Source organism: Lygodium microphyllum, chromosome 26 (genome assembly GCF_053477565.2).
Source record: "Lygodium microphyllum isolate KBCC chromosome 26, Lygodium_microphyllum_v1.1.10, whole genome shotgun sequence".
Taxonomy (NCBI): Eukaryota; Viridiplantae; Streptophyta; class Polypodiopsida; order Schizaeales; family Lygodiaceae; genus Lygodium; species Lygodium microphyllum.
Window position 1 is genome coordinate 88,627,416 of NC_141160.1, and position 24,936 is coordinate 88,652,351.

At 42.0% G+C, this 24,936-nt stretch overlaps 1 protein-coding gene across 7 annotated transcripts in view; it reads right to left on the reverse strand.

Annotated features, from left to right (window-relative positions):
* Positions 1 to 22,162, reverse strand: part of LOC148013512 (oxidoreductase, zinc-binding dehydrogenase family protein) — a 71,295-nt gene extending 49,133 nt beyond the window's left edge. For 5 of the 7 annotated variants that reach the window (XR_015688956.1, XR_015688955.1, XM_087668600.1 and 2 more), the window contains exons 1-2: positions 21,919 to 22,160; positions 21,350 to 21,565 (exon numbers count right to left, since the gene is read on the reverse strand). Coding sequence is in view for 5 of the 7 variants with exons in the window: in XM_087668600.1 (XP_087524726.1) it covers positions 21,350 to 21,565; positions 21,919 to 21,999 (297 nt within the window). In the remaining 2 variants the exon portion in view is untranslated. Of the gene's footprint in view, positions 1 to 21,349; positions 21,566 to 21,918 lie in introns of all 7 variants that reach the window. The other 2 variants (XM_087668599.1, XM_087668601.1) reach the window with 2 other exon arrangements.
* Between the last annotated feature and the right edge of the window lie 2,774 nt (positions 22,163 to 24,936).

The window sequence follows — 24,936 nt, forward strand, 5'->3', positions numbered from 1 at the left end:
AAGGAAGCCTAACTCTATAACCCATATCTCCCTCATCTCCATATCCCATGAAAATGCCCTTGATGGATTTCATGTCTAGTTTGGTCCTCTGTTCTACAGGTACATACACAAAGGCATCACAACCAAAGACACGCAAATGGTCATATGAAGCAAGTTTGCTAGACCAAACCTCTTCAAGAATGCCATTTTCCAATGCAAGATTGGGAGAGCGATTGCATACATGAACTACAATTTTAAGAGCCTCTCCCCAAAATTGTTGTGAGAGAGTAGCTGTGGACAGCATGCATCTGACCCTCTCACAAAGTGTGCGATTAAATCTTTCAGCCACGCCATTTGATGCAGGAGTATAAGGGGTTGTCAACCCCCTCTTAATGCCATGCATCTCACAAAACTTGTTAAATTCATTTGACACATACTCACCCCCATTATTTGTTCTTATGGCTTTTAACTTAAGTCCTTTTTGTGTGGTAACAAAAGCATGAAACTTTTTAAAAGCATCCAACACTTCCTTTTTGCTCTTAAGTACATACATCCATGATTTTCTACTGAAATCGTCAATGAAAGTAACAAAGTACCGTGCACCCCCATACAAATTAGCAGGCATAGTCCACACATCAGAGTGTACTAAGTCAAGAGCATTAGACTTCTTAACGACACCAGAGCAATAAGGAGACTTCACTTGTTTTCCATATAAGAAATCATTATAAAATTCAAGACCAGAGCCTTTACATCAAATCTCCCTAAAGAGGAGAGAACCTGAAGGCCTTTCTGGCTCATATGACCAAGTCTTTTGTGCCAAAGCTCCATCTGTGAATGGACTTCAGCCACAGCCAGGTAATGCTTTACAATGCAAGTAATATAAAGTCCCCTTTTTGCTACCTTTAACAATCAGCATAGAGCCCTTATGGACCTTCCAAGATCCACCACCAAAGGTAGTAAAATACTCTTTAGCATCAAACTACCCAACTGATAGTAGACTTTTCTTTATGCCAAGTACAAATTTGACATCCTGCAAAATCAGCTCTTGGCCATTTTCAAGAGCCAAGTGAATGGTGCCAACACCCTCTATCTCACATGCATAGTTATTACCCAAGTAAAACTTGCCTAGGCAACCTGCAGTGTATTCAGAAAATGACTCCAAAGAGGGGATAACATGAAAAGAGGCACCCCTGTCCACTATCCATGATTGTGACAGCCCATCATGAGCTAAAAGTAAGGCATCAATTATCTCCTTTTTGGTGATGTGCATATCACCTACTGCTGCCATAATATCTGCATCATTACATGAGGCTACAACAAGTATCTCTTCAATGTCAAGAAGCTCTTCAATGACCACACTAGATGCAACATTTGCCTTTGCAACTTCTTTTGAGGAAGAGCTATCATCATCTTTCTTATCATCCTTCTTTTTCTTACCTTGTTGTTTCTTTCTTTGTTGCTCTTTCTTGAAGTATCGGCAATCGGGCTTTTTCTGCCCTTTACGCCCACACTAATAGCATGTGACATCCTGTTGTTTGCCGTTGCTTTTGCTTTTGCTTTTCCCTTTACTGACTGCATTACCCCTCTTTTTGGACCTGCGCAGCTCTTACATGGTAAGCTGAGCCACTGCCTTCACCACTAGACTTTCTTCTGATTTCTTCATTAAGGATTGACCCTCTAAAACCATCAAAAGTCAAAGCAGGGTTGTTGCTAAGTGACACAACCAAAGATTCCCAGCTGTCAGGTAAAGATGCCTCATGATGACATCCCCCCCTTGCCTACACAGCCGCCACCTAGGGAGCCATCATTTGATGATGATGGTAATCTCATCAGTGAGGATGAGTATGAGTGTGTCATCATCCGATGTTGAGGAGACATCTTTAGACTCTCTTGATGAGCACTCAAATGGTTCTGATGATGATGATGATAGTGATACCTCATCATAGATTCATAGGTCTCTCTCTTTTTTGTATTTACTATCATTGTATCCATATGCATGATGCCACTATGACACACTGGACTATAGTTGTATCGCATGTTTTGTGTAGCCCATGTGACCGCGATGGTCACCCTCATATATTTATCTTATTTTGTAATGAAATGGCTATTTCCACTTAAAACATATATTCTATCATTTAATGATTTATGGTTTTTTGTTATTTTAAAAAATCATCTTAAATTTTTTTTCGTACTAATATCGTACCGTACCTTACAAAATCATAAGATTCCATTTAGTACCATATTTTATCGTACTGTACCGTATCGTACCTTTCGTACTTGACAACTATGGTACTATGTTATCGTATGCAAACTCTACCAAAGGCAAATATTGCCCCCACTGTGACTTGTGCTTAGAAACACAACATCTCAAAGATCAAGCGTGGTAGAAACATAGCATCTCAAAAGATCAAGCATGATAGAATTTTCTTCTAACTAACCATCTGTTTGCGGATGGAAGGATGCAGAAAATCCTAACATGGTACTCATGTTTTCAAATAGACCCTTTATAAAATAAACTAATCATCGGAGGGTCTCAATCACTGATGATCAACTACAACATGCCATGATACTTAAACACATACTACAAAAATAATCGTACCATATGATCAATCTTTATCTTCTTTCTTACCAAAATGAATCATTGAGTCTGCAAATAATGGTCCATATCACATCATTCCCCATAGTTGTCCTAGGAAGCTGAAACTGGCCTTTGGAAACCCAAAGGGCAATAAACCACATTTTAGCAAACACTTAATTCAGCTTAACAGTAAATTCAACAAGAAAATTCCACACACAATTGAAGCTAGAGTGCTCCTACACCACACAAATGGAGCTATAGTTTATTATTTGTACCACTGAAACTATATATTTGCATTAATTTATGCTCGATGTAGGGGGAGGAATGTCACGAGATCTGAAATTTTTTTTGATTTGCTTAACATTTGAATCACTTTTTACTCAAATATTTAGGTATGTGCTGCACATGTGAAGTGCAGCTAAGATTAATTATATTTGCAGGCCAAGAACCTAAGGAAATTAATGAATGTCAAAGGCAAAAGTTATCTTAAGTAATGTTCCATAGATACTATATGGTATCTGGGGCCAAAAATTAAACTAAGATATTTTATTGGCCATAAGTGTCAGCTGGTGACACTAGGAATTTGGCATTTCATAGTAGGCAATGTCATGAGGACATGTCTTTTTTAAACTTCACTTAACTTGTGGATTAATTTTGGATCACATAGTTAAGTAAATATTGCATATGTGAGGTGTAACTGGGGTTAGAGTAAATTTACCAACCCAAGACTCGAGAAAATCACAGGATGTCAAAGGAAAAAGTTGTTATAAGTTATGCCGCATAGGTACTTAGTGGTATCTGGTGCTAGCTGTTAGCCTAGGTCATTCATTTGGCCATAAGTGTCAGTTGGTGACATTAGAGAAGTGACGTTTAATGGTACCTAACGCCAATCCGATGGTCAAAGATGGCACAAACACATTCGGGAATGGAAGTTGTCTAGCCAATTTAATTATTCGTCGCTTAGATTATTTTTTCAGGTCACTCAAATAATTATTGGATTAATTTTCAGTATTTTAAGACTGAAATTTAATATTTAATTATGGATAATGCTGAAAAAACCATTTGAAAAGGTTGCCACTTGTCAACGATGCCCATGCAAGACTAAAAAACGTCTTTAGAGGCTCGAGAGAGGCAGTTTAGTGTATTCGGTCTGCAAGAGAGGAAGGAGATACTGCAGGTCTAATTTGCAACCATTGGAGGACCTTCTGAGAGGTAGCCAAGGGCAGGAAAAGACCAATCAACAGCAGCTGACAGCATCTACAGGCTGTTGAGATAGGGCAGCAACAATAAATGACCGATTTTCTTTAGTTCTTTGCATCTACAAGCTGTTGAGATAGAGCAGCAGTAGTAAATGACAGACTTTTTTCATTTCTTCGCAAAGAAAGTTTGAATTTTCTCTCTCCTCAGAATTCTCTCTTATCTCCTAGCCTTTTTATAGCCTTGCTCCAAAGATTACAGCATCGAGATCACCAAAGACTGAGAAATTTCAGATCTCTCTGCTATAAATCCTAATCTGCAGCAAAAAATTAGGGTTTAGCAGTGAAAGCGTGCCAGAAATTGGAAGCTCCAAGACTTGGATTCAACAAGGTTGAAGGTATTTTTAGTTAAATTCAAGTGGAAGGACAAGAAAATCAATGAATTTGGGGCATTTTCCATCTCCATTAAAGCGGATGAAGGCCAATTGATTGCCTAAATCAAGGGGCAAATTAGATTGAGAACTTGTTGGCCATTTAGGACAACAAGGGAAGTTGGAATACCAAAAGGGATTGGAAGAATCCCATTGTACATCAACTTCTTCTTCAATTAAGTTAAATAAATACTGAAAGGGGCGCCAGTTTTGAGGCCAACACAGTGTCCAATGTCCAAGATTATATAGTAAAGTGTACATTTCAGTTTTGTGAATTTGTTAATTGCAGTAAGTAGTGCTTAATCAAGTTATTTACCACCCTATCCAAGGAGGGTAGGTTGGTTACAAGGAATGCCAATCCGAGAGCTAAAGAAGACTTAGAAACACTTGGGAGATGAATTGGCCTAGCCAATTTAATGGTTAGCTGGTCATACTAATTTTCTTGGCTCTCAAATAATGATTAAATTAATTTTCAAAATTTTAAAGCTGAAAATTAATTTAGTAATGCAAATAATACTGAAAAATGAATTTGGAAAGCTATTACTCGGCAAAACTTGCCTATGCAAGTTGAAAATACGTTTTTTTGGCCGAGGGAGAGAAAGAGAGAGTCATTCTAGCCTTGTGCAAGCTAAGAGAGACAAAGAGAAGGTTGCTATAGCTGCTACAACAGTTAACATGCCCGTTTCTAGCCAACAAGAGACCCTCCGAGAGCTAGTGACATGCCGTGAAGAGACTACATCAATAGGTGATGGCAATTTGAGGGCTGTTTCAGCCAAACAAACATCATATTCTGTGTGTTCCATCAATGGAGACAACTTTCATGGTTGTCTAGAGAAAGCAAGAGCCGATTTCTTCCATTTTCTCATTCTGAATTTTCTCTCTATTCAGCATTCTCTCTCACTCTCCAGCTATTTCCCAACCTTGCTCCAAAGATTTCAGCATTCTAATCCTTAGAGGCTGAGAAATTGTATTTTTCTCTACTATAAACCCTAATTTATAGCAGAGATTAGGGTTTGATAGCAACCTCAAGAAGCATGCCAAGAGATTGAAGTCTCAAGACTTGTATTTTTAAGGCTGAGAATTAATTCTCAGTAAAATTCAAGTAAGGGACCAGCCAACATTTGAATTTGGGGCAAATTTCATTTCCCAAGGAGTCGATGAAGACCAATTTCCTGAGCAAATCAAGGGGCAAATCAATTTGAACACTTGCTAATCATTATTGACAGCAAGGGGCTTTTGGATTACAAAGGAGATTGAAGGAATCCCATCGTATTTGAATTAGATTGCAATTAAAGATAAAGAAATACCGAAAGGGACGCCAATTTTGATGCCAATAAGGTACCCAATGTCCAAGATTGATTGGTAAATGTTTGTGTTTTAGCATTTCATCAATTATTGCTTGTTGTGATTAAGTTATAATCAATTTATTACCACCCCTCCACAAAAGGAAGGTTGGTTGCAGGTACTACCAAGATGGCCTTGCATTTGCATATCCAATCCCATTGGTACCAATTACTTTTGCTCATCACCAATCTTCGGTGCCTCTTTTGGCTACGATGACTGTCCTTTGGGAGCTTCTTGCTACCCCAATGCCTTTTGAAGATGACATCTTTTTCTTGCTCTTGCTGTCCTTTTTAGGAGAATTCAAAAAATCTCTTAAGCTTTGGATCTTTGGCCAATGAGCAAAAATATCACCTCTGCTGCCTTCAGTGAAGCCTTAAACTAGTCATCATACCTTCTTGTTGGTCACCCGCATCAGGTGGCCATGAAGGACTCGCTTCTTGGTCAAAAAGCACATGTTCTCCTTATTGTCCATCTTGTAAGCATGTTCCAAGATTAGGCATTGCATTTTCCCCTTCATTATGTGCATTTTCAGAATGAGATGCATCATCACTAGTCGATCCCATCTCACTACAAGAAGACATTCTTGCTGTAAATGCTCAGCTGAACACAATATCAGCACTAGAGCAAAACTTTTGACCTTCAATCAAGTGCCTCGGACCCACCAAGTCATGTGAATTGATGGTATCCTAGTAATGGAACCATAAAGCCAGCCAGCCTTCTCAGATATGGTGGTAATAAATTGATTAATTAATAATTACAGCAAGCAATTAAAGCACATAAGTTGAAATGCATAATTTACCACTCAATCTTGGACAATTGTGGACAGCCCATTGGCCCCAAAATTGGTGCCCCTCACAATATTTCTTCATCATTTATTGCAAATGGATGGAGTACACTAAGATCCTTTAATCCCCTCTACTGATCCAAGTGCCTCTTGCTGTCATAAACAACCAGCAAACCCTTCAAACCAATTTGCCCATTGGTTTGCTCAGGGATTGGTCTTCAAATGTGCTCCTTGGCTGACAAATCCAGCCCCAAAATGTTGTTGGCTGAAAGGCCACTTAAATCTCCTGAAATTGCTCCAATTTCAATGACTTAAATTCAAGACTCTAAGCCTTTAATTTCTAAGCATGCTTCCTGAGCTAGATGTCAAACCCTAATTATTGTTGTAAATTAGAGTTTACAGTAGAGATTCATGAAAATCTTTACCTCCAATGGCTAAATATGCTGGAAATTGCTGAGGAAGGATGAGAAAAGGCTGGGGGATGAGAGACAATGCTGCTAAGAGAGAAACTTCAAAGCATAGCGAGAACCTCTTCAAATCAATTGCTACCCTGCTCCCAAGGGCATCATTGCTGCTGGTGCCTACTGCTTGGGAGCCCAAAATGGGCTATCTCCAGCCCAAAATACTGTCGCCAGTTGCCAAGAAGCTTCCCAAGCTATCACCTACTACTTTAGCCCCTCTTGGGCAAGTCGCCACCTCTTCAAGGGTCTTTGCGAGTTGGAAATGGCCTCTCTGTTAGAGCTGGACAGCTGGTCATTCCCTGGACAGGCAAGAGCAGTAGGAGCAATCACTGTGTGCAGATGACACATGGCAAGCACAGCAAGTGCAGATGTCATGTGGCCGGTCGGACAGGAGCAGGTCACACGCGGCAGCCTGGTTGGACAATACTACTGTCAGACGGCTAAATTTAATGCAGCCAACCTGGTCTTTTTCATTATTTCCTGCTGGCCTATTTATTGGCCTGAATTTCAGCAGTCCTCCACAGTTGTGTTCCCAGATTTCAAATTGCAGACCATGGAGGCTGCCCTTGGGGCTGACTGAACTGAGATCTTTGAGGTGGGGACATACATAGACATTCTATCTGCACCCATGTATATTTCTGCATCCTTATACAGCATTCTTCACTATAGATTTTCTGTGTTTCAATATCTCTCTCTCTTTCTCTTCTCTTTTGGCGGAGCTTGTTACGGAGGCTATTCATCGTCCTTCTTCACGAGACGAGTCCAAACTCTCTTCTAATGATAAGGTGGAGTTGGCAAAGGCTCAGGCACGTTGGGACTCAATGCTCGCATTCGCTCGTTTTTATTTCTCTCATGTACTACAGCTATTATCTCTCATATTGAGCATTTGACGATGACCCACAAGATATGGTTGGAGCTTGATCAGATGTACAATTTGATTATCGTCATAAAGCAAGTTTCTTTGAAAGTGCAGATGCAGACCATGAGTGTCAACAAGTCATCTTCCATGCAGGAGCATATAAACAAGCTAAGGCAGCTTCAGATGCAAGTACAAAACACAGGGAAGATGATCACTTCTAAAGGCATGGCGATAACTCTTCTTTCATAGTTACCGCCCCGTTTCAATGGTTTTTATTCTACCTTGATTGCTCTGAGGCGGTCTGAGACTCTTTGGTGGGAAGAGTTGGTTCCTATGGTCTTGGACCAAGAGGAGGAATTGAAAGGGACCAATGCTTCTAAATCTAAGGCCTTGGTTGGTCAGTCCTCTTAGAAGAAGGGGAAGGACTAAAAGAAGAAGGAGGAGCAGGACAAATCCAAGAAGGACAAAGAAAAGGAGTCTACTTGTCACATTTGTGGCAAAACAAGTCACTAGAAGAAGGCTTGCCCCAACAAGGAGAAGAATGAGAAATCTTCAAAGGATTATGAAGCAGTGGGCTGCTCCCTCATCAACTGCTTTCCTCCACTTAAAGGTGGTTAAGGATACAACCCTGACGGCTTCTGATGCTGCATTGGTAGCCCCATACACTTAGGAGTGGATTGTTGACAGTGGTGCCTCCTGGCACATGACTCGTTCTTCAACAAGTGTTGCTCATTTGCAGCCTTCGCATGGCCAAATTCTCATTGGTAACAATTCATCTATTCCTATACAAGGACGAGGAGACATACATCTTATTCCAGATGGACGAGGTGATGCTCATACATCTGAGGTACTTTATGTGCCAGCCTTGGGATGTGAAGGAAACTGCTAGGGTTTGCACTGAGGACACAAAGAGTGTACGATCATGACAGAAACACAAAGAGATAGACACAGACACAAAGGGCAAAACTCAAACCTTGAACGCAAAACTCAAAACTCAAACCCTAAACGCAAAACTCAAAACTTAAACACAAAAACTCAAACACAAACAAAAGAAGGGAGAGAGAGAACACAACTCTGAAGTAAATGAATGTTGTAAATGAATGTAAGAGTGTACAGTGTGCTCAAGGGCAAAGCAATGTCGGAGTGTGACATCCACCGAAGACGAATCCCAAGTCTGTGACCACCAGCCGGGGTGTAGGAGTGCTGAATAGTGAATGGCAATAGGCTGGTCACCAAAACACAGCAGTCTGGAGGCTGGAAACTGGTAAACGCAGCAGTGTACCACCGATCAAAGGCTGGAAACTGTGCACAATCTGCTGTAAACAGCAGGCTAAAACAGTGTCTGAGAATATCAGGGCCTACAATGCTGAAAACGCAAGCTGGCTGACCCTGGAGATGATGGACAACAAGCTGAACAGCAATCTGGAGCAGTCGCCAGCAACTGAGAGCTGTCGCCTACAGCAATGGACAGGCTGAAGATAATGTGGCTGCAGTCGATGATGGCTGGACAGCAAATGGAGGCGGGCTGCAGGCTAGAAACTGGGCGCCAACAGCAGCAGAGGGTGTGTGGGCTGGTGTAACCTGCAAACAAGGATCATCATTGAATGGGGGCAGCCTGTCTATTTATAGATGTGGAAGGGCGCCCCAAAAATTAGGGTTTCCACTGAACTCTCTCAAATCGCTCCCCGTTTTAGGGTTTTACTCTAAAAGAGCATTTTTTGTGTGTTTTGGGGATGTTTAAGAGGCTAATCAGCAAGTAATGCATATTTTAGCTCAACATGGGATACCATCTCCTTTCGGTGCACAAGATTTGTGCACTCAGCCTTTTGGTCGAATTTGATATGGATTCTTTTTGGATTCTTGATCATGGATCGAGACAGGTTCTTTCTTCAAGTTATGAGGAGAATAGAGTCTACAAGTTGTGGTCTTCTTTTGCCTTGACTTCTCTTCTTCTTGCCTCACAAACTCAGTCCGAGCTTTGGCATACTCGATTTGACCATCTCAATTATGATTACCTTCAAAAGACGTCAAAGGGACAGCTTATTCGAGGTTTGCCAGATATTGTGGTGAGCCAGTAGCCTTGTGTATCTTGCATCCATGGGAAGCAGACTCGTGATGCTATTCCCAGCAAGGCTTCAAGGCGGTCTTCCGTACCCTTGGAGCTTGTTTTTACTGATCTTTGTGGACCGATGAGGATAGAGTCCCTTCGAGGGAGCTTGTACTTCATGTTAATTGTGGATGATTATAGCAGGATGACATGGGCTTATTTCTTGAAGCTAAAGTCGAAGGCTTTCTCCAACTTTAAGGATTGGTTGCTCTTTGAGAAGAACCGATTAGGCTAGAAACTGAAGCCCTTACGATCAGATAAAGGCAGAGAATTTGTTTCTAATAAGCTTTCTCGTTTTTGTAAAGATTGTGGTATTCACCAAGAGTTTGCCAATACAAACACCCCTTAAGAGAATGGCATCTTGGAGTGAAGGAATCGCAGTGTGATCGAGATGGCCCATACCATAATGGAGCATCGTCAAACACCTCAATGTCTATGGACTGACGTTGTGGCTACTACAGTCCACATCCTTAATCAATCCCCTACTTTCATTATTGTTGGTATGACTCCATATAAGGCATACTTTGGGTCAAAGCCAAATGTTTCTTATTTCAGGATTTTTGGGTGTGATGCCTATGTTCACATCCCGAAGACACAACGTGACAAATTTGAAGCGGCTTCCAAAAGACAAGCGTTTGTAGGCTATAGTTCGCAGTCTCAAGGCTACCCATTGTATGATCCTGTTAAGCAGGCCACGAGCTGTGATGTTCGGTTTGTGGAAGTTTCAGTCTCAGAGAGGGGGTGAGGAACACCCTATTCTTGGAGATCCCAGTGATAGGTAGGTGTGCCAGCAACTGTTTCTCTAGAGGCTGTGCCTCTTGAGGACTCTTCTTCACATGAGGAGCTTAGTTCTCAGCCACCAGATTCACCAATTGCTCCCCCACCGTCAGTGGACCTTCCAGAAACTTTAGCCCATGGGGTGCGATGAGGCAAGATCCGTCCTCCTCGTTGGGCTTGTGACACTCTTCGTGATGCAAGGATTAAGGGGATCCCTGAGGAGTGGCATCCGCAAGATAGCCTGCGGCGTTCTCGAAGAAACCAAGCACACCACACCAAGCTTGTTTACACTAACTACTATTTGACGACTCATGTCATGCAGAATCGGGAGCCCACCTCCGTGAAGGAGGCTTTACAGCATGATCATTGGCGGAAAGCGATGGAGCAGGAGCTGGAGTCGAGGAATGGCACTTGAAATCTTTTGCCGAAGCCTCCTCATAAGAAGATCATTGGAGTCAAATGGGTCTTTAAGACCAAGTACCACACTGATGGCACGTTGGACAAGCAAAAGACCCACCTTGTTGCTAGATGGCTAGTATTTGCGTAGTTCTTGCCTTGGCTAGCCATAGAAAATGGCTGGTCTATCAGCTGGATGTGACGTCTACCTTCTTGAATGGGGAGTTGAAGGAGGAGATCTATGTTGAGCAGCATCCAGGTTTCGGTTCTTCTAATGGTAAGGTGTACAAGTTGAAAAAGACCCTCTCTGGCCTTAAGCAAGCTCCCCGTGCTTGAAATGAGAAGGTTGACTCGTTTCTCCAGGAGAGATTGGGGTATCGGCGTTCCAAAGCCGATCCCCAACTGTATATACACACCTTAGGTAGCAGTCATGTGTTGTTTGTCCTTTATGTGGATGACTTGATTGCGACAGATAACCATACTCAAATGGTTGAGCAGACGAAGGCATGATGGATATGGGACTTCTTGACTTCTTTCTCGGTCATGAGATCAATCAGACTCCAAGGGGGATCTTTATTTCCCAGCAACAGTATGTACAAGAGCTCTTGACTACGTGTGAGATGGAGGGATGCAAGTCTCTTACAACTCCTATGGACCCGAATTGGAAGGCTACAGCTCATTCCGATTCTCCTTTGGCGGATGTTACCCATTATAGGCAGTTGGTTGGCTCCTTGATCTGGCTTCTTAACACTCGTGTTGACTTATGCTATGCTGTAGGTGTGTTGGTCGGGATCATGAGTGAACCCAAGATGGTGCATTGGCAGGCTGCTCAAAGGACTTTGCAGTTTCTACAGGGGACTCTTGATCTTGGGATCTATTATCCCGCCGGTACAAGTGCTACAAACTTGGTACTTACAGTGGACTTATTCCGATTGGGCTCATGATGTGGATCATCGGAGGTCCACGACAGGTTATTGCTTTACCTTAGGTGCTAGTGTTGTTTCATGGAGCAGCAAAAAGCAACCACAATTGCCCTATCTTCGATTGAGACAGAGTATCAAGTGGTATCTTCTACTACCTGTGAGTCAATGTGGCTTCGCAAGCTTGGCTGTCTTATTGTTTTTCAGTGCGACAATGAGAGTCGCATTGCCTTGGCCAAGAATCCTGTGTTTCATGCTTGGACGAAGTATATTGAGATCCACTAGATGAGACCATTTTCCTAGTCTATCGCAAGATGGAGGACAATCTTGCAGGTTTGTTTACCAAGGCGCTTCCCCAGGGCTTTACTCCGACAACACTCTAAATCCCTTAGCCTTCTACCATGTCCAGGATCTGAGAGGGAGTGTTAGAGTTGGATAGCTAGTCATTCCCTAGACAAGCAGGAGCAACAGGAGCAGTCAGTGCAAATGACATGTGGCAGGCGCAGCAGGTGCAAATAACACATGGCAGGTCAGATAGGAGCAGGTGACACATGGTAGATTGGTCGGACAGGCTGCTCGGACAGCACTCCTATCAATCGGCTCCATTTAATGCAGCCAACCTGCTCTTTTTCACTTATTTCCTGCTGGCCTATTTATTGGCCCTAATTTCAGCAGTCCTCCACAGTGTGTTCCCACTTTTCAAACTGCAGGCCATGGAGGCTGCCCTTGGGGCAAACGAAGGCTGAGATCTTGGAGGTGGAGACATATGCAGACATTCTCTCTGGATTCTTCATTGCAAATTTTGCATTTCACTGTCTCTTTCTCTCTATTTTCTCTCTCTTCACTCTTTGTCTTGGTCATTCACTTCCGCATTGCTTCACTCTGACACTATCAACATTTGCAGCAACAATGGCAACATCCTCTCTCTCTCTTTTTTTTTTCGTAAAAGGTAATTGTATTAATTACGAAAAATACAAGATTACTTGATTACAAGATAGTTGATGACACTAAGCCATCAAGTAAAAAAGTTCTCTCGCTCGCACTCTCTCTTTCTGATTACAAGAGGCACGAGGGCCCTAGGCCAACGTGGGGAAAATCCCAGTAGTAATGCACTAAAAAGTTACACGAATCATGGCAACTACCCAGAGGCAATTGCCATATGCCAAGGAAGCAAATCCTCCCGAGGGAGCAAGTCGGCGTGTCGGATAAGATCTAACTGCCAGTGCAAGAGGCCTTTAAGCCTGGCAACATGGCGCGGTACATTAGAGGCCGAATCAAAGAGAAAAGCATTGCGCGTGGTCCAAATGTGCCAACATCCCCAGTATCTGAAAAAGTGAAATAATATCTTCATATGCAACTGTGGCGGTGTGGGATACTTCGGGCGCACAAAAACCCAGTCGAAAGGAGTTAGCGAGGAGCCCACCACAGTGCGCCAAATGTGCGACAAGAGTAACCAGATATTCTTGGCGAGCGGGCAAGAAAGAAAACGATGTCGAGCCGACTCCGCCGTAGTGGTACAGAAGAAGCAATTGCCATTGGAGATGCGACGCTTGGCAAGGGCCGAGACAAGAGGAAGACCACCAATCATTACCCGCCAAAGAAAGACCTTGCATTTGAAAGGTGCCTTATTCAGCCAGCCCTCCATCAGCGTTGTCTGCCACCATGTCAGCGATTTCCGCAATCCCCAAACAGTATTAGCTTTGTCACCCAACCATTAGCGATCCCGAATAAGAAGATGATAGACCTGATTAGTAGAGGCCTTTTCCAAACTCAACCGGCCTGCAAGGTCCCAGTCCTGCCAAGGGCGATCCACAGCCAGGGCAGGAAAGGGTTGCCTGCCCTGAAGCTCCGCCGAAAGCTTTCCCCATAAATCACGGTATCCGCGCGAGATCTTGAAAAGTCGCCTAGCAGTCCGAAAGGATACGAGGACGTTGCGCGTGGCAAGGGTAGCATCCGCAACCGACGTCACACCTAAACGGGCCATGCGGTTAAATCGCAGTCTGAGTTGATGTTTATCTTCCCATGAAAGTAGTCTCGATACTGCCAACAATTCCAGCTGAAAGGAGTTAGTCTGCAAGCGGTCCCCTACCGGGTGCCAACGGGCCTTTTTGAGCACCACTTTCCAAGAGTCGACCAAGTGCAGTAACAAAGGGGAAGAGGAGCTGGAAAAACGGGAGTCAGCATTAAGGACATGCCACCAGGAGGCCCGAAGCCGGGTGTTACCATGGCGGAGCCCACTGTCCTCAAGAAAATAACGGGCTATGATGGTCCACGGGTAATGATCCACACACATGGCCCGAAAAAGGGACCAACGGAGAGCTAGCATATGATGTTCTGCATCCAAAAGAGCTCCACCACCCATGCGCTTAGGGGTACATGTATGTGACCATGAAATCCAAGAAATGCCTGCCTGCAGAGAATCCTTCTTCCATAGCATGAAACGGATGGGATGAGTGAGAGGCATCAAAGTAGTAGGCGTCCATGGCAACAATGGCAGGAAGTACGATAGCATTGGGAGCATAATTGACTGAGCCACTTTGAGGCGGACATGGAGGGCCACGCTTGCGACTTCCAATACATAAACTTTGCCGCCGGTTTTTGTGAAATCCAGTCCAGCAGGTCCTTTGGCCGTACATCCACCCCCACTGGGTATCCAAGATGCCTGACAATAGAGCCACGGGAAACCACCTGGCCTTGCCAGCCTAATGACTGTAAATCAAGCTCCGTGCAACTGAGAATGGCGGACTTAAAGGCATTGATGCGAAGCCCAGAGGCTTGACCAAAAAGCGTCCAAACCTCTAATGCCTTGCGAATGTTGTCCCTGTCCGCCTGCAAAATCATAAAGGTGTCATCAGCCAAAGATTGGCTAATGAAGTGTTGGCCCAAAGGAAGGTGTCATCCTCTCTCTCTCTCTCTCTCTCTCTCTCTCTCTCTCTCTCTCTCTCTCTCTCTCTCTCAGCTTGCACAAGGTTGAAATGCCTCTTTCAGCCTCCCAGAGCCTTCTCCCCACTTGCATGGGCAAGTTTTGCTGCCAAGTGGCAACCTTCCTTATCCATTTTTTAGCTTTTTTCAACTTTATTAAATTAATTTTTAGAATATTGATTCTGAAAATTAATTTAATAATTATTTCATGCTCAAAAAATTCATTTGACTAGCTAACAATTAAATTGGCTAGGCCAATTTATCACCCAAGTAATCTTGGACACTCACTAGCCTTGGAATTGGCATTACTTAATTAATTAATGCCAATTCCCTAGTGTCACCAAACTAACATTGATGGCTAAATAAATGTCCTAGACTCAATTCTAACACCAAATACCACCTGGTACCTATCCAATATAACTTATTACAACTTTTGCCTTTGGTACCAATTCATATCTCAAGGTCCTAGGTCACAGATTGTGAAAAAACTGACCTACACCTCACATGTGCAAGTCACATTTGCACATTTGATTAACTTTTAATCAAATGCTAAGCTAAGCATCAAAATTTCAGGTCCTCGTGACACATGACAGAAGCTGCATTAGTACTAAATAGATCTACTAGGTTGTGTCTCTACTCACTATCACATAATTCACCACTTACAACACCATCATCATCACCATCACCAATGTAAGCCTCATGCAACTTAGAACCATCATGGCTGCCTTCTTGCATAATCTCAAACTCATAACCATCAACTGGAGTCTCTTCAAGGTGCTCCTCACCTTGCAAAGCAAAATCATCCACACAAACTTAACTACCACTATACCTCAAGGCATTCTGTCCGCTTGATCCCCATTGACTGGTCCCTTCCATGCATAAGCATCCTCAAGTGTAGTTACATCACTTTGACCACTCACTACATCCACATAGGGAATTCCAATAACATATCCAACATTCATAACTTGTCTACATCTTTGTCTTTCTTAAGATGGAAAGCACTCCAGTCCAGCCTATTTAAAAACTCATCAATATCTTCAGCATTTGTACCTGCAAATGGGTAATACTTGAAGAAAACCATGGCTTGAGCCCGTATTTGGACAAGCTCCAAACCAAATACAATATCTTAGCTGTCCAAAACAAACCAAGAATCCTCAGCGGGGACACCAAACTATGGTAGGTAAATTCAGTTAACCGCCATGAACCCAAGAATCCAACTCCACAAGATGAAAACCAAAAATCTCTCACCTAACAAGCCACCCAAGTCAACACAGCAAACAGACCAGAAGCATTCCTGCATGACCTGGTCTCGAAACAAATTCATGTTCAGCCTTCCAATAGTTCAGGTTTCAACATTACAGATTCAGGTTCTTAGGATTACAGCATTGCAGGCAGCACAAAACTACAGGTTTTGAGGATTTCAAGATTGCAGGAATCCAAGAACTGCAGGTTTGCAGGATCAGCAGGTTTTCAGGAACTACAGGATCTCAGGTCCTACACCAAACTGTCAGCTCCTACATATTCAAACTCGTATTCCTGCAGTACACAATACATATTCCAACAAGCTGTTCATTCACCAAACCATTCCAAAACAGTAACCAAAAGACTTGTAACCCTATCACTGCTGAGAAAAAGATTATATATCATTCTCAGCATAAATAGTTCATTTTCAGCAAGAGAGTTGAGTCCATTAGTCCACCACAACCTAGGATATGTCACATGTAATATCCTGTATCAAACCAGCAAACTCATCAAGAAAAATAATCACAGCTGCTCCGACCCTGTCATGGAACTATCTTCTTCTTCGCATCAAGTCTTTTTCTTCCACGCTTGCAAACAAAGAAATCCCACTTTACCTACTGATCTCTTCTTCTTCTTTTTTTCGTAAATACCTACTGATCTCTCTCTCTCTCTCTCTCTCTCTCTCTCTCTCTCTCTCTCTCTCTCTCTCTCTCTCCACCCACCCACCCCCCACACACACACACTATTATCAGAAACAATAACAAAATCAAGGCTTCCTGCAGCCATCTCTTTTCCACACCTGCTCTCACTCTCTCTACCAATCCAACAGAATAACCGGGACAGCTGTACTTTCAATCTCTGATGACCTTTCCCCCAGCAGCAATCTCGTAGAGTACAATAGAGACTCTTTCCAACTCTCTTCTTCCTTTCCAATGACTGCAGCAGCTTTCTTTCCCCAAGAAAAGAAAAAAACACATGGTGCTTTGCGTCTCTCTCTCTCTCTCCTTTTCCTGCCCCACCCTTACAACCCTTAGCCAAAGGCTTTTATTTCCCAAAATCCATGCTCTGTGTGAATATTTGCCGCGAATACTAGTTTCAACACTTAATATCCACCTCGCACATGCATTCATCTGCCAATAAAAACTGAACCGCAAACTCCTGGTCCTTGAAATTCTCCCACCAACATCAGCTTGTGAGACCTACCTGGCTGCTGTACGGCAGAAATCTGATGTTCAGCTGATCAATAGGGCAGTATCCCAAGCTGAAAAGTCAAAACACAACTGAATGAGGGTGGAAATCTGCAAAACACAGGTACAACTGATGGCTGGGAAAGAAAACACAGCTAGAAACAGGCTGAACTGCTCGACAGCTGAGATACATGCTGCCCTGATGAAAATGCAGGTAGTCAGCCTTGGATGTCGAACAACTAATGGGAATGGTCGCTCAGCTGGCTGATGATGCCACTCAGCAAATATGCAGCCTGTAGATGACTCCTCTTCCACGAACTGCAGCTCCCACCAAGGCAAATAATACCATGTGAGAGTGCCCAGCTGAAAGGAAAGCGCACAGAGAAGCTGGATACAAGAAGAACACGATGAAAGTGCAGAACAAACTAGTGGTGGATTGAGTAGGTGTGGAAGTGTTTGATGTCATCTTCCCTCTGTAGTTCTTGTTTCTAAAGGCGAAGCTTTCCGATCGATTGCCAACTCTGCCAAGTTCCAACACGATCGGAGACCCTTTTGACTGCATTGGAGATACATTATTATCCTAACATAGATGAGGAGCTGCAGCTAATCATGGCTCATAGAGCCAAGCAGAGTGAAGAGCTGAGAAGAATAGCCTTTGGACAAAAGCTACTCAAAGAAGCTATAATTGATTCTTTCTCGTCAAATGTTGCGCATAATTCTAATGATGTTGCAGGGCCGTTGAGAACTCCATCAAGGATGGGTCCCCCTCTTAGAGAAAGAGATCCGGAGCATGTTTGTTGCTTTTAAACATCCCTACTATTCGGTGCAAGGTACACAAGTTTCTACTTTTGTTCCTTCTTCTTTTACTTCACTGCCTTTGCAACATTATGGTAAAGATCAAGACAAAGCTAGAGTGCCATATGTTGATCATGGTAAAAGTCCCATTGAAGATCCATTTTTTAATGTCAATACACGAAGGGGTGACTATAAGAAAAAGATTGGTAACTCTTCTTCTTCCTTTCCTCCTTTGAATCTTACTTCTCAAAGTCAAAACAGTTATGGCATTTCTTCTTCTATGCATTGTCCATCGTCGTCATCATTTTAATTTCCATCTTTTAAAATAGAAATCAATTTAACGCATCTTCATCATCATTCACAGCACAGTTTCAAAACCCCTCCATCCCACCCACTTCTTCCACTGCATCACCATTACCATTCACACCATTCACCTTTCCATTTCATACACCACTTGCCAATATATACACCACACCGGGGGTTTCCTCAAACATAGGCATAGTCTTTAGGATCTCTATATCTTTGTTTCCAAGTAGTGCTCATGCATCTTTGGGGGAGGCTCAACCTCCATCTTACACACCTTTAGGCTACTCTCAACATTGGGTCCCTACCCCTAGTTACCCAGGTGTCAACCGATTGGTACCACAGTTTGCCTCCATCGCAATTCCTAGTGGGCCTTCTAATTATGCTACTGTGTCTCGACCAACAATTGCACAAAGTTTGAGAGTTCCCATGCCTGCTCCACAAGTACCTGTGAATCCCTCTCCGACTTTTTCTACCTACCCATCCTACCTCCCTCTCTATTCTTACTATCTTCCTTACACTTAGGCATCTCAGAGTTCTTCGTTCATAAGCTGAGCATGCATTCATTGACTAGACTGATATTAATGATCTAACTATACCACTTGGTCAAATCTGATGCGGCAAGTTCTTGACTTGCAAAACTTGTGGAACCTTGTCTAGTGGTTGGGATCCCAACCAACCCCGTACCTTATTCCACCAGAGGTGGTCCGCTCATGGAAGGCCAGAAATGCCTCCGCAATTATCGAGCTAATGCAAGGTCTTTTACTTGAATTCCACTCATAGCTGTAGCATTTTGACCTAGCATTGGATTGGTGGGAACACTCGACTGACCACTACATGGCTCGAGATACGACTCATCATATAAATCTTGCCCATAAGCTTCAAAACTTCTCACTAACCGGGATAACCTTAAGGTTAACGTTGCTAAGTATTGGCGACCTCTCTCCGAATTCTCAAGTACAAGGGCTCCTAGGCCCCTGATGACCAAGTCACATTGTTTCTAAACAAGCTCCCTAGAAAATACATCCATTTTGTGTAGCATGTGATCTCACAATCCACTATACCTACGTTCTATGAATTTGAGTATCAGCTATACTGCATTACGCTCAACTGTTCAATCAATTTTATAGTGCTTCCTCTACAAAGAGGACTCTTGTTGTCTCTTCTCAAAAAATCAGCTGCTGCAAGTTCATAACAGCACTTGCCAATTGTGCCTTGAATATTATATTTGCTTCTTGAGCATCTTATACTTGTGAAGTTGCTTATGCTTGAGCTACATGCTCACCAATCACATTCATTGCTCATTGTCTTGAAGCATTTTCAACATTCAATGACTCAAAACCATGTGTTAAGTGCCTTGCAAGAGGGATTCCTATTTCTCACTCATATTACCACCGTTATATGACATCATTTATTATTTTCCCTTGTTGTACGTTGTTTTCAGCAAGTATAAACCTTGCTGTAACTGAATTACAACGAGTCAAAATGCATACATTTGCTCCTTGAGATAACCACAATCTCACCTCCTTCAGAAAGACGGTGATGTCCCAGCCATAGAACCTTGAAATTGGCCTTCAAAAGCCCAAAGGGCAATAAACTACAATTTAGCAAGCACTTAATTCAACTTAACAGTAAATTCAGCAAGAAAATTTTGCACACAACTGGAGCTAGAGTGCTCTTGTAGCACACATGACACCTCTTGACCCCAAAGCTTAGCGCTCCTTTCGATATTTCTTTGGATTACAAATGTATGCTCAAAATTGGTTACAAATGGTTGTATTTCAGCAATTTCTTGTGGCATAGCTGATCCACGAGATTACAATAACCTTGTCACCTTCAAATGTTAATCTCCAACCAACTGCAAAGTGTCAAAATGCAAATGAACACTTCAATCTGCCAAACCCTAAAAATGACAGTCTATCAACCAACTGCTACAAAGTGTTCGAAAATGCGAATAAACACTTCAGCTTGCCAAATCTTAAAACTAACAGCCAACATTTGAAGCCAATTTTGTGGAGCATTTACCTACACAGCTGTCTTCATAGTCCCCATGCAATCCCACATTGTTCCTCTTACAAACAAAGGGATTTGACCCCTTTTTTAGCTTAACTGTTAGCCTTATACATATCATGGTTGTATACACACATTATTTGAGTGCTATGCAATTTTGTATTGTTGGCCCTTTTTCAGCTAGCTGACCTGCACTTATGGCTGACCAACCTGATTTTATTATTGGCCTGTTTGTGTCTATTTATTTTAGGCCACCTTTCCTCCTTGTCATTATCATCTCATGCATGCACACTGTATCCTACTCAAGAGAGGGAGTCTGGAGCACTCTGCTGGTTGCCACAACACATGTCTGTGTACACACTCTGCTTTGGTATACAAAATTCCATTTCCCAAGCTAATTATTTCTGAGTTCATGTGTTCTTGTTTTCCTATCCAATTCTCTACATATACAGCAGCTTCATTACTTAGCTTCTGTTGCTCCACATTTCTCTGACATACCCATGCTCGAAGGAGAATTTTTTGGCTTCCCTTGACTTGAGTTATTCTAGTCTCCTATTTTCATGGGCTCTCTATGCCATATGGGCCTTGGAGGACATCTATTTGGCATGACAAAACAGGCATCACAATGCATTGATTACTCAAACAATAATAATGTTGATTAATTCTAGTCTCCCAAACTTCTTACAGTCATGGCTTGCTCACCATCTTGTCAATATCTTGTTTAATGACTAGATAGAAGGAAACTTTGCTCAATTATTTGTGCCCTCCAATGTCCCAACCCTAAATAATAATCATGAATTGTGGATTGTACTCATAGCTCTTATATGCACAATGTGGAGGGCTGGCAGCATTGTGAATGATCACATTCACAGCATGCAGAACAGATGCATGTCTACATTTATGAACAGCGTGATAAATTTTTAGAGCCTATTTATCTCATGGTTTGAAATGAGCAAGTATACTTTAGCACTAAAATAAGGAGGTCAAAATTAAACATGAATTGCACATTGAATCCACCAAAGATGTCAAAGCATGTAAGGAAAAGAGGGTGGTGTTACTTGACGAGCATGTTCTCCGATCCAATCAATGTCAATCCGCAAGTGTTGAGAGGAAACTTTTGCTTTGGCCCCCTTTCTTTTATCCGTTTCCCTCGCTATTCCGCCATCTCCTTCCACAAATGCCACATCAATTCCATCGTTTTGCGGGGTTGGGATAAGGGCCAAGACAACATCTCGGCTAGATCCAGTGCCAAATCTTCCCACTACGAGCCCAATCTGATTCAACAAAACTATAGCTTAAAATGCATAACTCAAACGCTTAGACTTTGACAAGGAGTTTTGTCATTTCAACTTTTCAAGACGGATGATTGGCAGAAAACTATCAATTGAAATTCATTCTTTCTGCACAACAGCTGCCCTTCCAAAAGACGTTGATGATGTACTAATGATCAGCAGAAAGCTATCAAAGGCGATTGATTCATTCTTTTTGCACAACAGCTGTCCTTACAGAAGACATTGATGATGTACTGTCTAAAGAAGCAAATTCTCCTGAGCAGCAATCCTCATTACGATTCCTACGCAGGGAGAACCACGTTAAAGAAGATCCTACGTGGAAATGCGCGGCGTACCTGCAGAATTGTCCCTGATTCTATTAGATTGTCCACAAAGGCTGCGACATGCGTCTCGTGCCCAATTACAGCTCTCACCATTGCGTTCTCCTCTCCTCGGACTCGACAGTCGATGATGGTTGTGCTATGGCAACGCACGAAAGAGTGTCTTTCTTATGGGCCTCCCAACGGCTCATGGCATTCACTTGTGTTTTTCCTACTTTTGGCCTGCCTGACCCAGGCTATTGATTGTCTTCTAAAGGTATGGGAAGCCTATTGCATTTGATTGTTTCATAATGCTATCATCTACTACAAATATAAATATTTGCATTCCTCTAAAGCCAAGGCAAAGATTCTAAACCTTTCTAAGCCTCCTAGATATAGCCTTAAAACTCATACTCACTCTTTAAACCTCCCAAGACAACCCAAGTCTCCTTCAAACTTAGCCATTCCTCTTTCAAGGATATTAGGTGGAACTTCCTTTCAAAAAGTCTTTCATTCCCACTTTACCAAATCCAACTAATGATGATAGCCCCTATAAGGTTCCAAATTTTGAGAGACTCTTCATTCAACCGACCTTAAGACAAGCTTCAAGTTGATACTACGATCAACCTAGTCTTTAGTAGCAATCCACACCCCTCTAGCTTCTCTACATTTGCAAAATAAGTTATCAATGTTTTCCTCCTCTCTCTTGCAAAGTGGGTAGAGTGGTGAGACATGCATTGCTTTCCTATGTCTATCCTTCATGGAAGATATGTTCATTATCACCCTCCAAAGAAACCAAATTCAACTTCATTGATGGAGTAGCTCTCGAAACCCTTGCTACCCTCCAAAGAACAAATTCAACTTTACTGATGGGGTAGCTCTCCACACCCTTGCCACCCTCCCCCTCCATGTCTTCACTTAATCCTTAGAAACCATATATGTCAGAAGAGCATCACTTTCTACAAATGAACATGAACTAGTGACATCTTAAAGAAGTATTTTCTCCCCCTACACTTCCATAGTGGCATGTTAGTTGCACATAAAACTTAGAAATGTTGCCATGACAAATACTCTTATCCATCACCCACATCAACCGTTAGACTTCCTCTTATCCATCTCCCATCTCAACCATTGAACATTGCCTTCATGAAGGTTAAATACCCAAGTGATTGAATCTCTTGATAGAAATTCCACGTCCTATACATTCCAAAGATCTAGCCATCTCACAATTCCATTGGCTCTTACTAGTTTTTTGGCCATCTTTGGGTTCTCCTCCAATGGGGCAACTAGGGGAGTTCTATGCTTGTTTGCCTTTCTATCCTTTGTCATATTACTAAATGAAAGCAAAAATACCAAAGATAGATAGACTAGCATTAACAGATTCTTGGGTTGAGGAATTTTATGTAAGAAAATCATTTAAACTTATATAGAATTTTCATTGGTTGAGATAAAACATCTTGTGTGTGTCTAGGAGAATGAATTGCAAGCTTCTAATTTTAATTAAGTCACATTTAGTTTTTCCTGATTAGCATTATCTTTACTATATATTATTAGAATTTTTTGAAGGGTGCCATGTGTTAAATAATGCAAATTTTGAATTTAGAGATTATGTAAATATAAAAAAATTTGAGCTCATCAACTAAAACAATTTCCTTGGGCGTTTATTCTTCTATCACATCAATTTCTTGGGCATTTACTCTTCATATCCTCAACCCCCCCCCCTCTCTCTCTCTCTCTCTCTCTCTCTCTCTCTCTCTCTCTCTCTCTCTCTCTCTCTCTCTCTCTCTCTCTCTCTCTCTCTCTCTCTCTCTCTCTCTCTCTCTCTCTCTCTCTCTCTCTCTCTCTCTCTCTCTCTCTCTCTCTCTCTCTCTCTCTCTCTCTCTCTCTCTCTCTCTCTCTCTCTCTCTCTCTCTCTCTCTCTCTCAATGTTGTCTTAGTTGTTGTAGATAGCCAAAATGCTAGGTTATAGCCGACCGACACTACTCCATTTTGAAAATCCCCTAAAATTCTTCATGGCCTAAATTTTTGTTTTATTATTTGTTGGGTGCAAATAAATTTCTATCTCAAGGTTTATGTTTGAGATTTTGCAACATTTTGAGATATAAAAATCATTTTAAGACATGGAAAGAATGTAGTTGAATTGCATCTTACTTTAATATACCACCATGCAACCAAATAGAATTTAGCGGATGAGATCCAACATAACAAATGGTCAATCCAGACAAATGAAGTTGCTACAATGTTGATTTATGGTTTTGCAAGTTTCTTGATATATTTGTTGATCAAGAAGAATGACTAGGGCAAGTTTATTTAGAGAAAGACAAAGCTTATAATAGTGTTTTGTCACATATAACAACAACTTATACCACCAAGTGGCATGCTAATTGGTTGGGTGGGTGCATGCATTGTGACAAGTCTCCAAATTGAATCCCACAATCAGGTAGCTCTGAGGTGCTTGCACCTTCAGATAAGAAACAATGGGATGATCCCATATCATCAAATGGCAAAACAATGCATTACAAAAGCATCCTTTCACATATCATGGAAAAGTAGAAATGAAAAACATGACAAAAGGTAAACACAATATCGTGTGTGCACCATAAAATGTGGATACGAAGCCTATGTGTAGAATGTGTATGACTAAGGGCACTCTTGCCCTCTCTTGCTACACAAAATGTGGCATAAGTAGCTATAATATAGGTGCAAAGTGCTAGCCTAAGCATGCAATGCTTGGTATCTTAATTAATCACATAGCCTTTATAGTGACTCTTAATTTATGCATCTTCAAGGGTCCGATTCAATGTAGTGCCTTATATTGCCATGATCCCCTTACATAGCGATTGCACTAGGATTATATACGCATACTACACCTTTGTCATTTGTTTTTAGAAAAGTATTACCATGATTAACGTTGTAAGGGGCACATGTTTCATGGGAAGTTGAACTAGCATGGGAGATGGGAGCAAACATTAACTAGGCACACATACTATATAATACATCTTAGCTAGTGTACATCAAGTATTAGAGTTTTAGTCATTTCTAACTTTGTAAAAT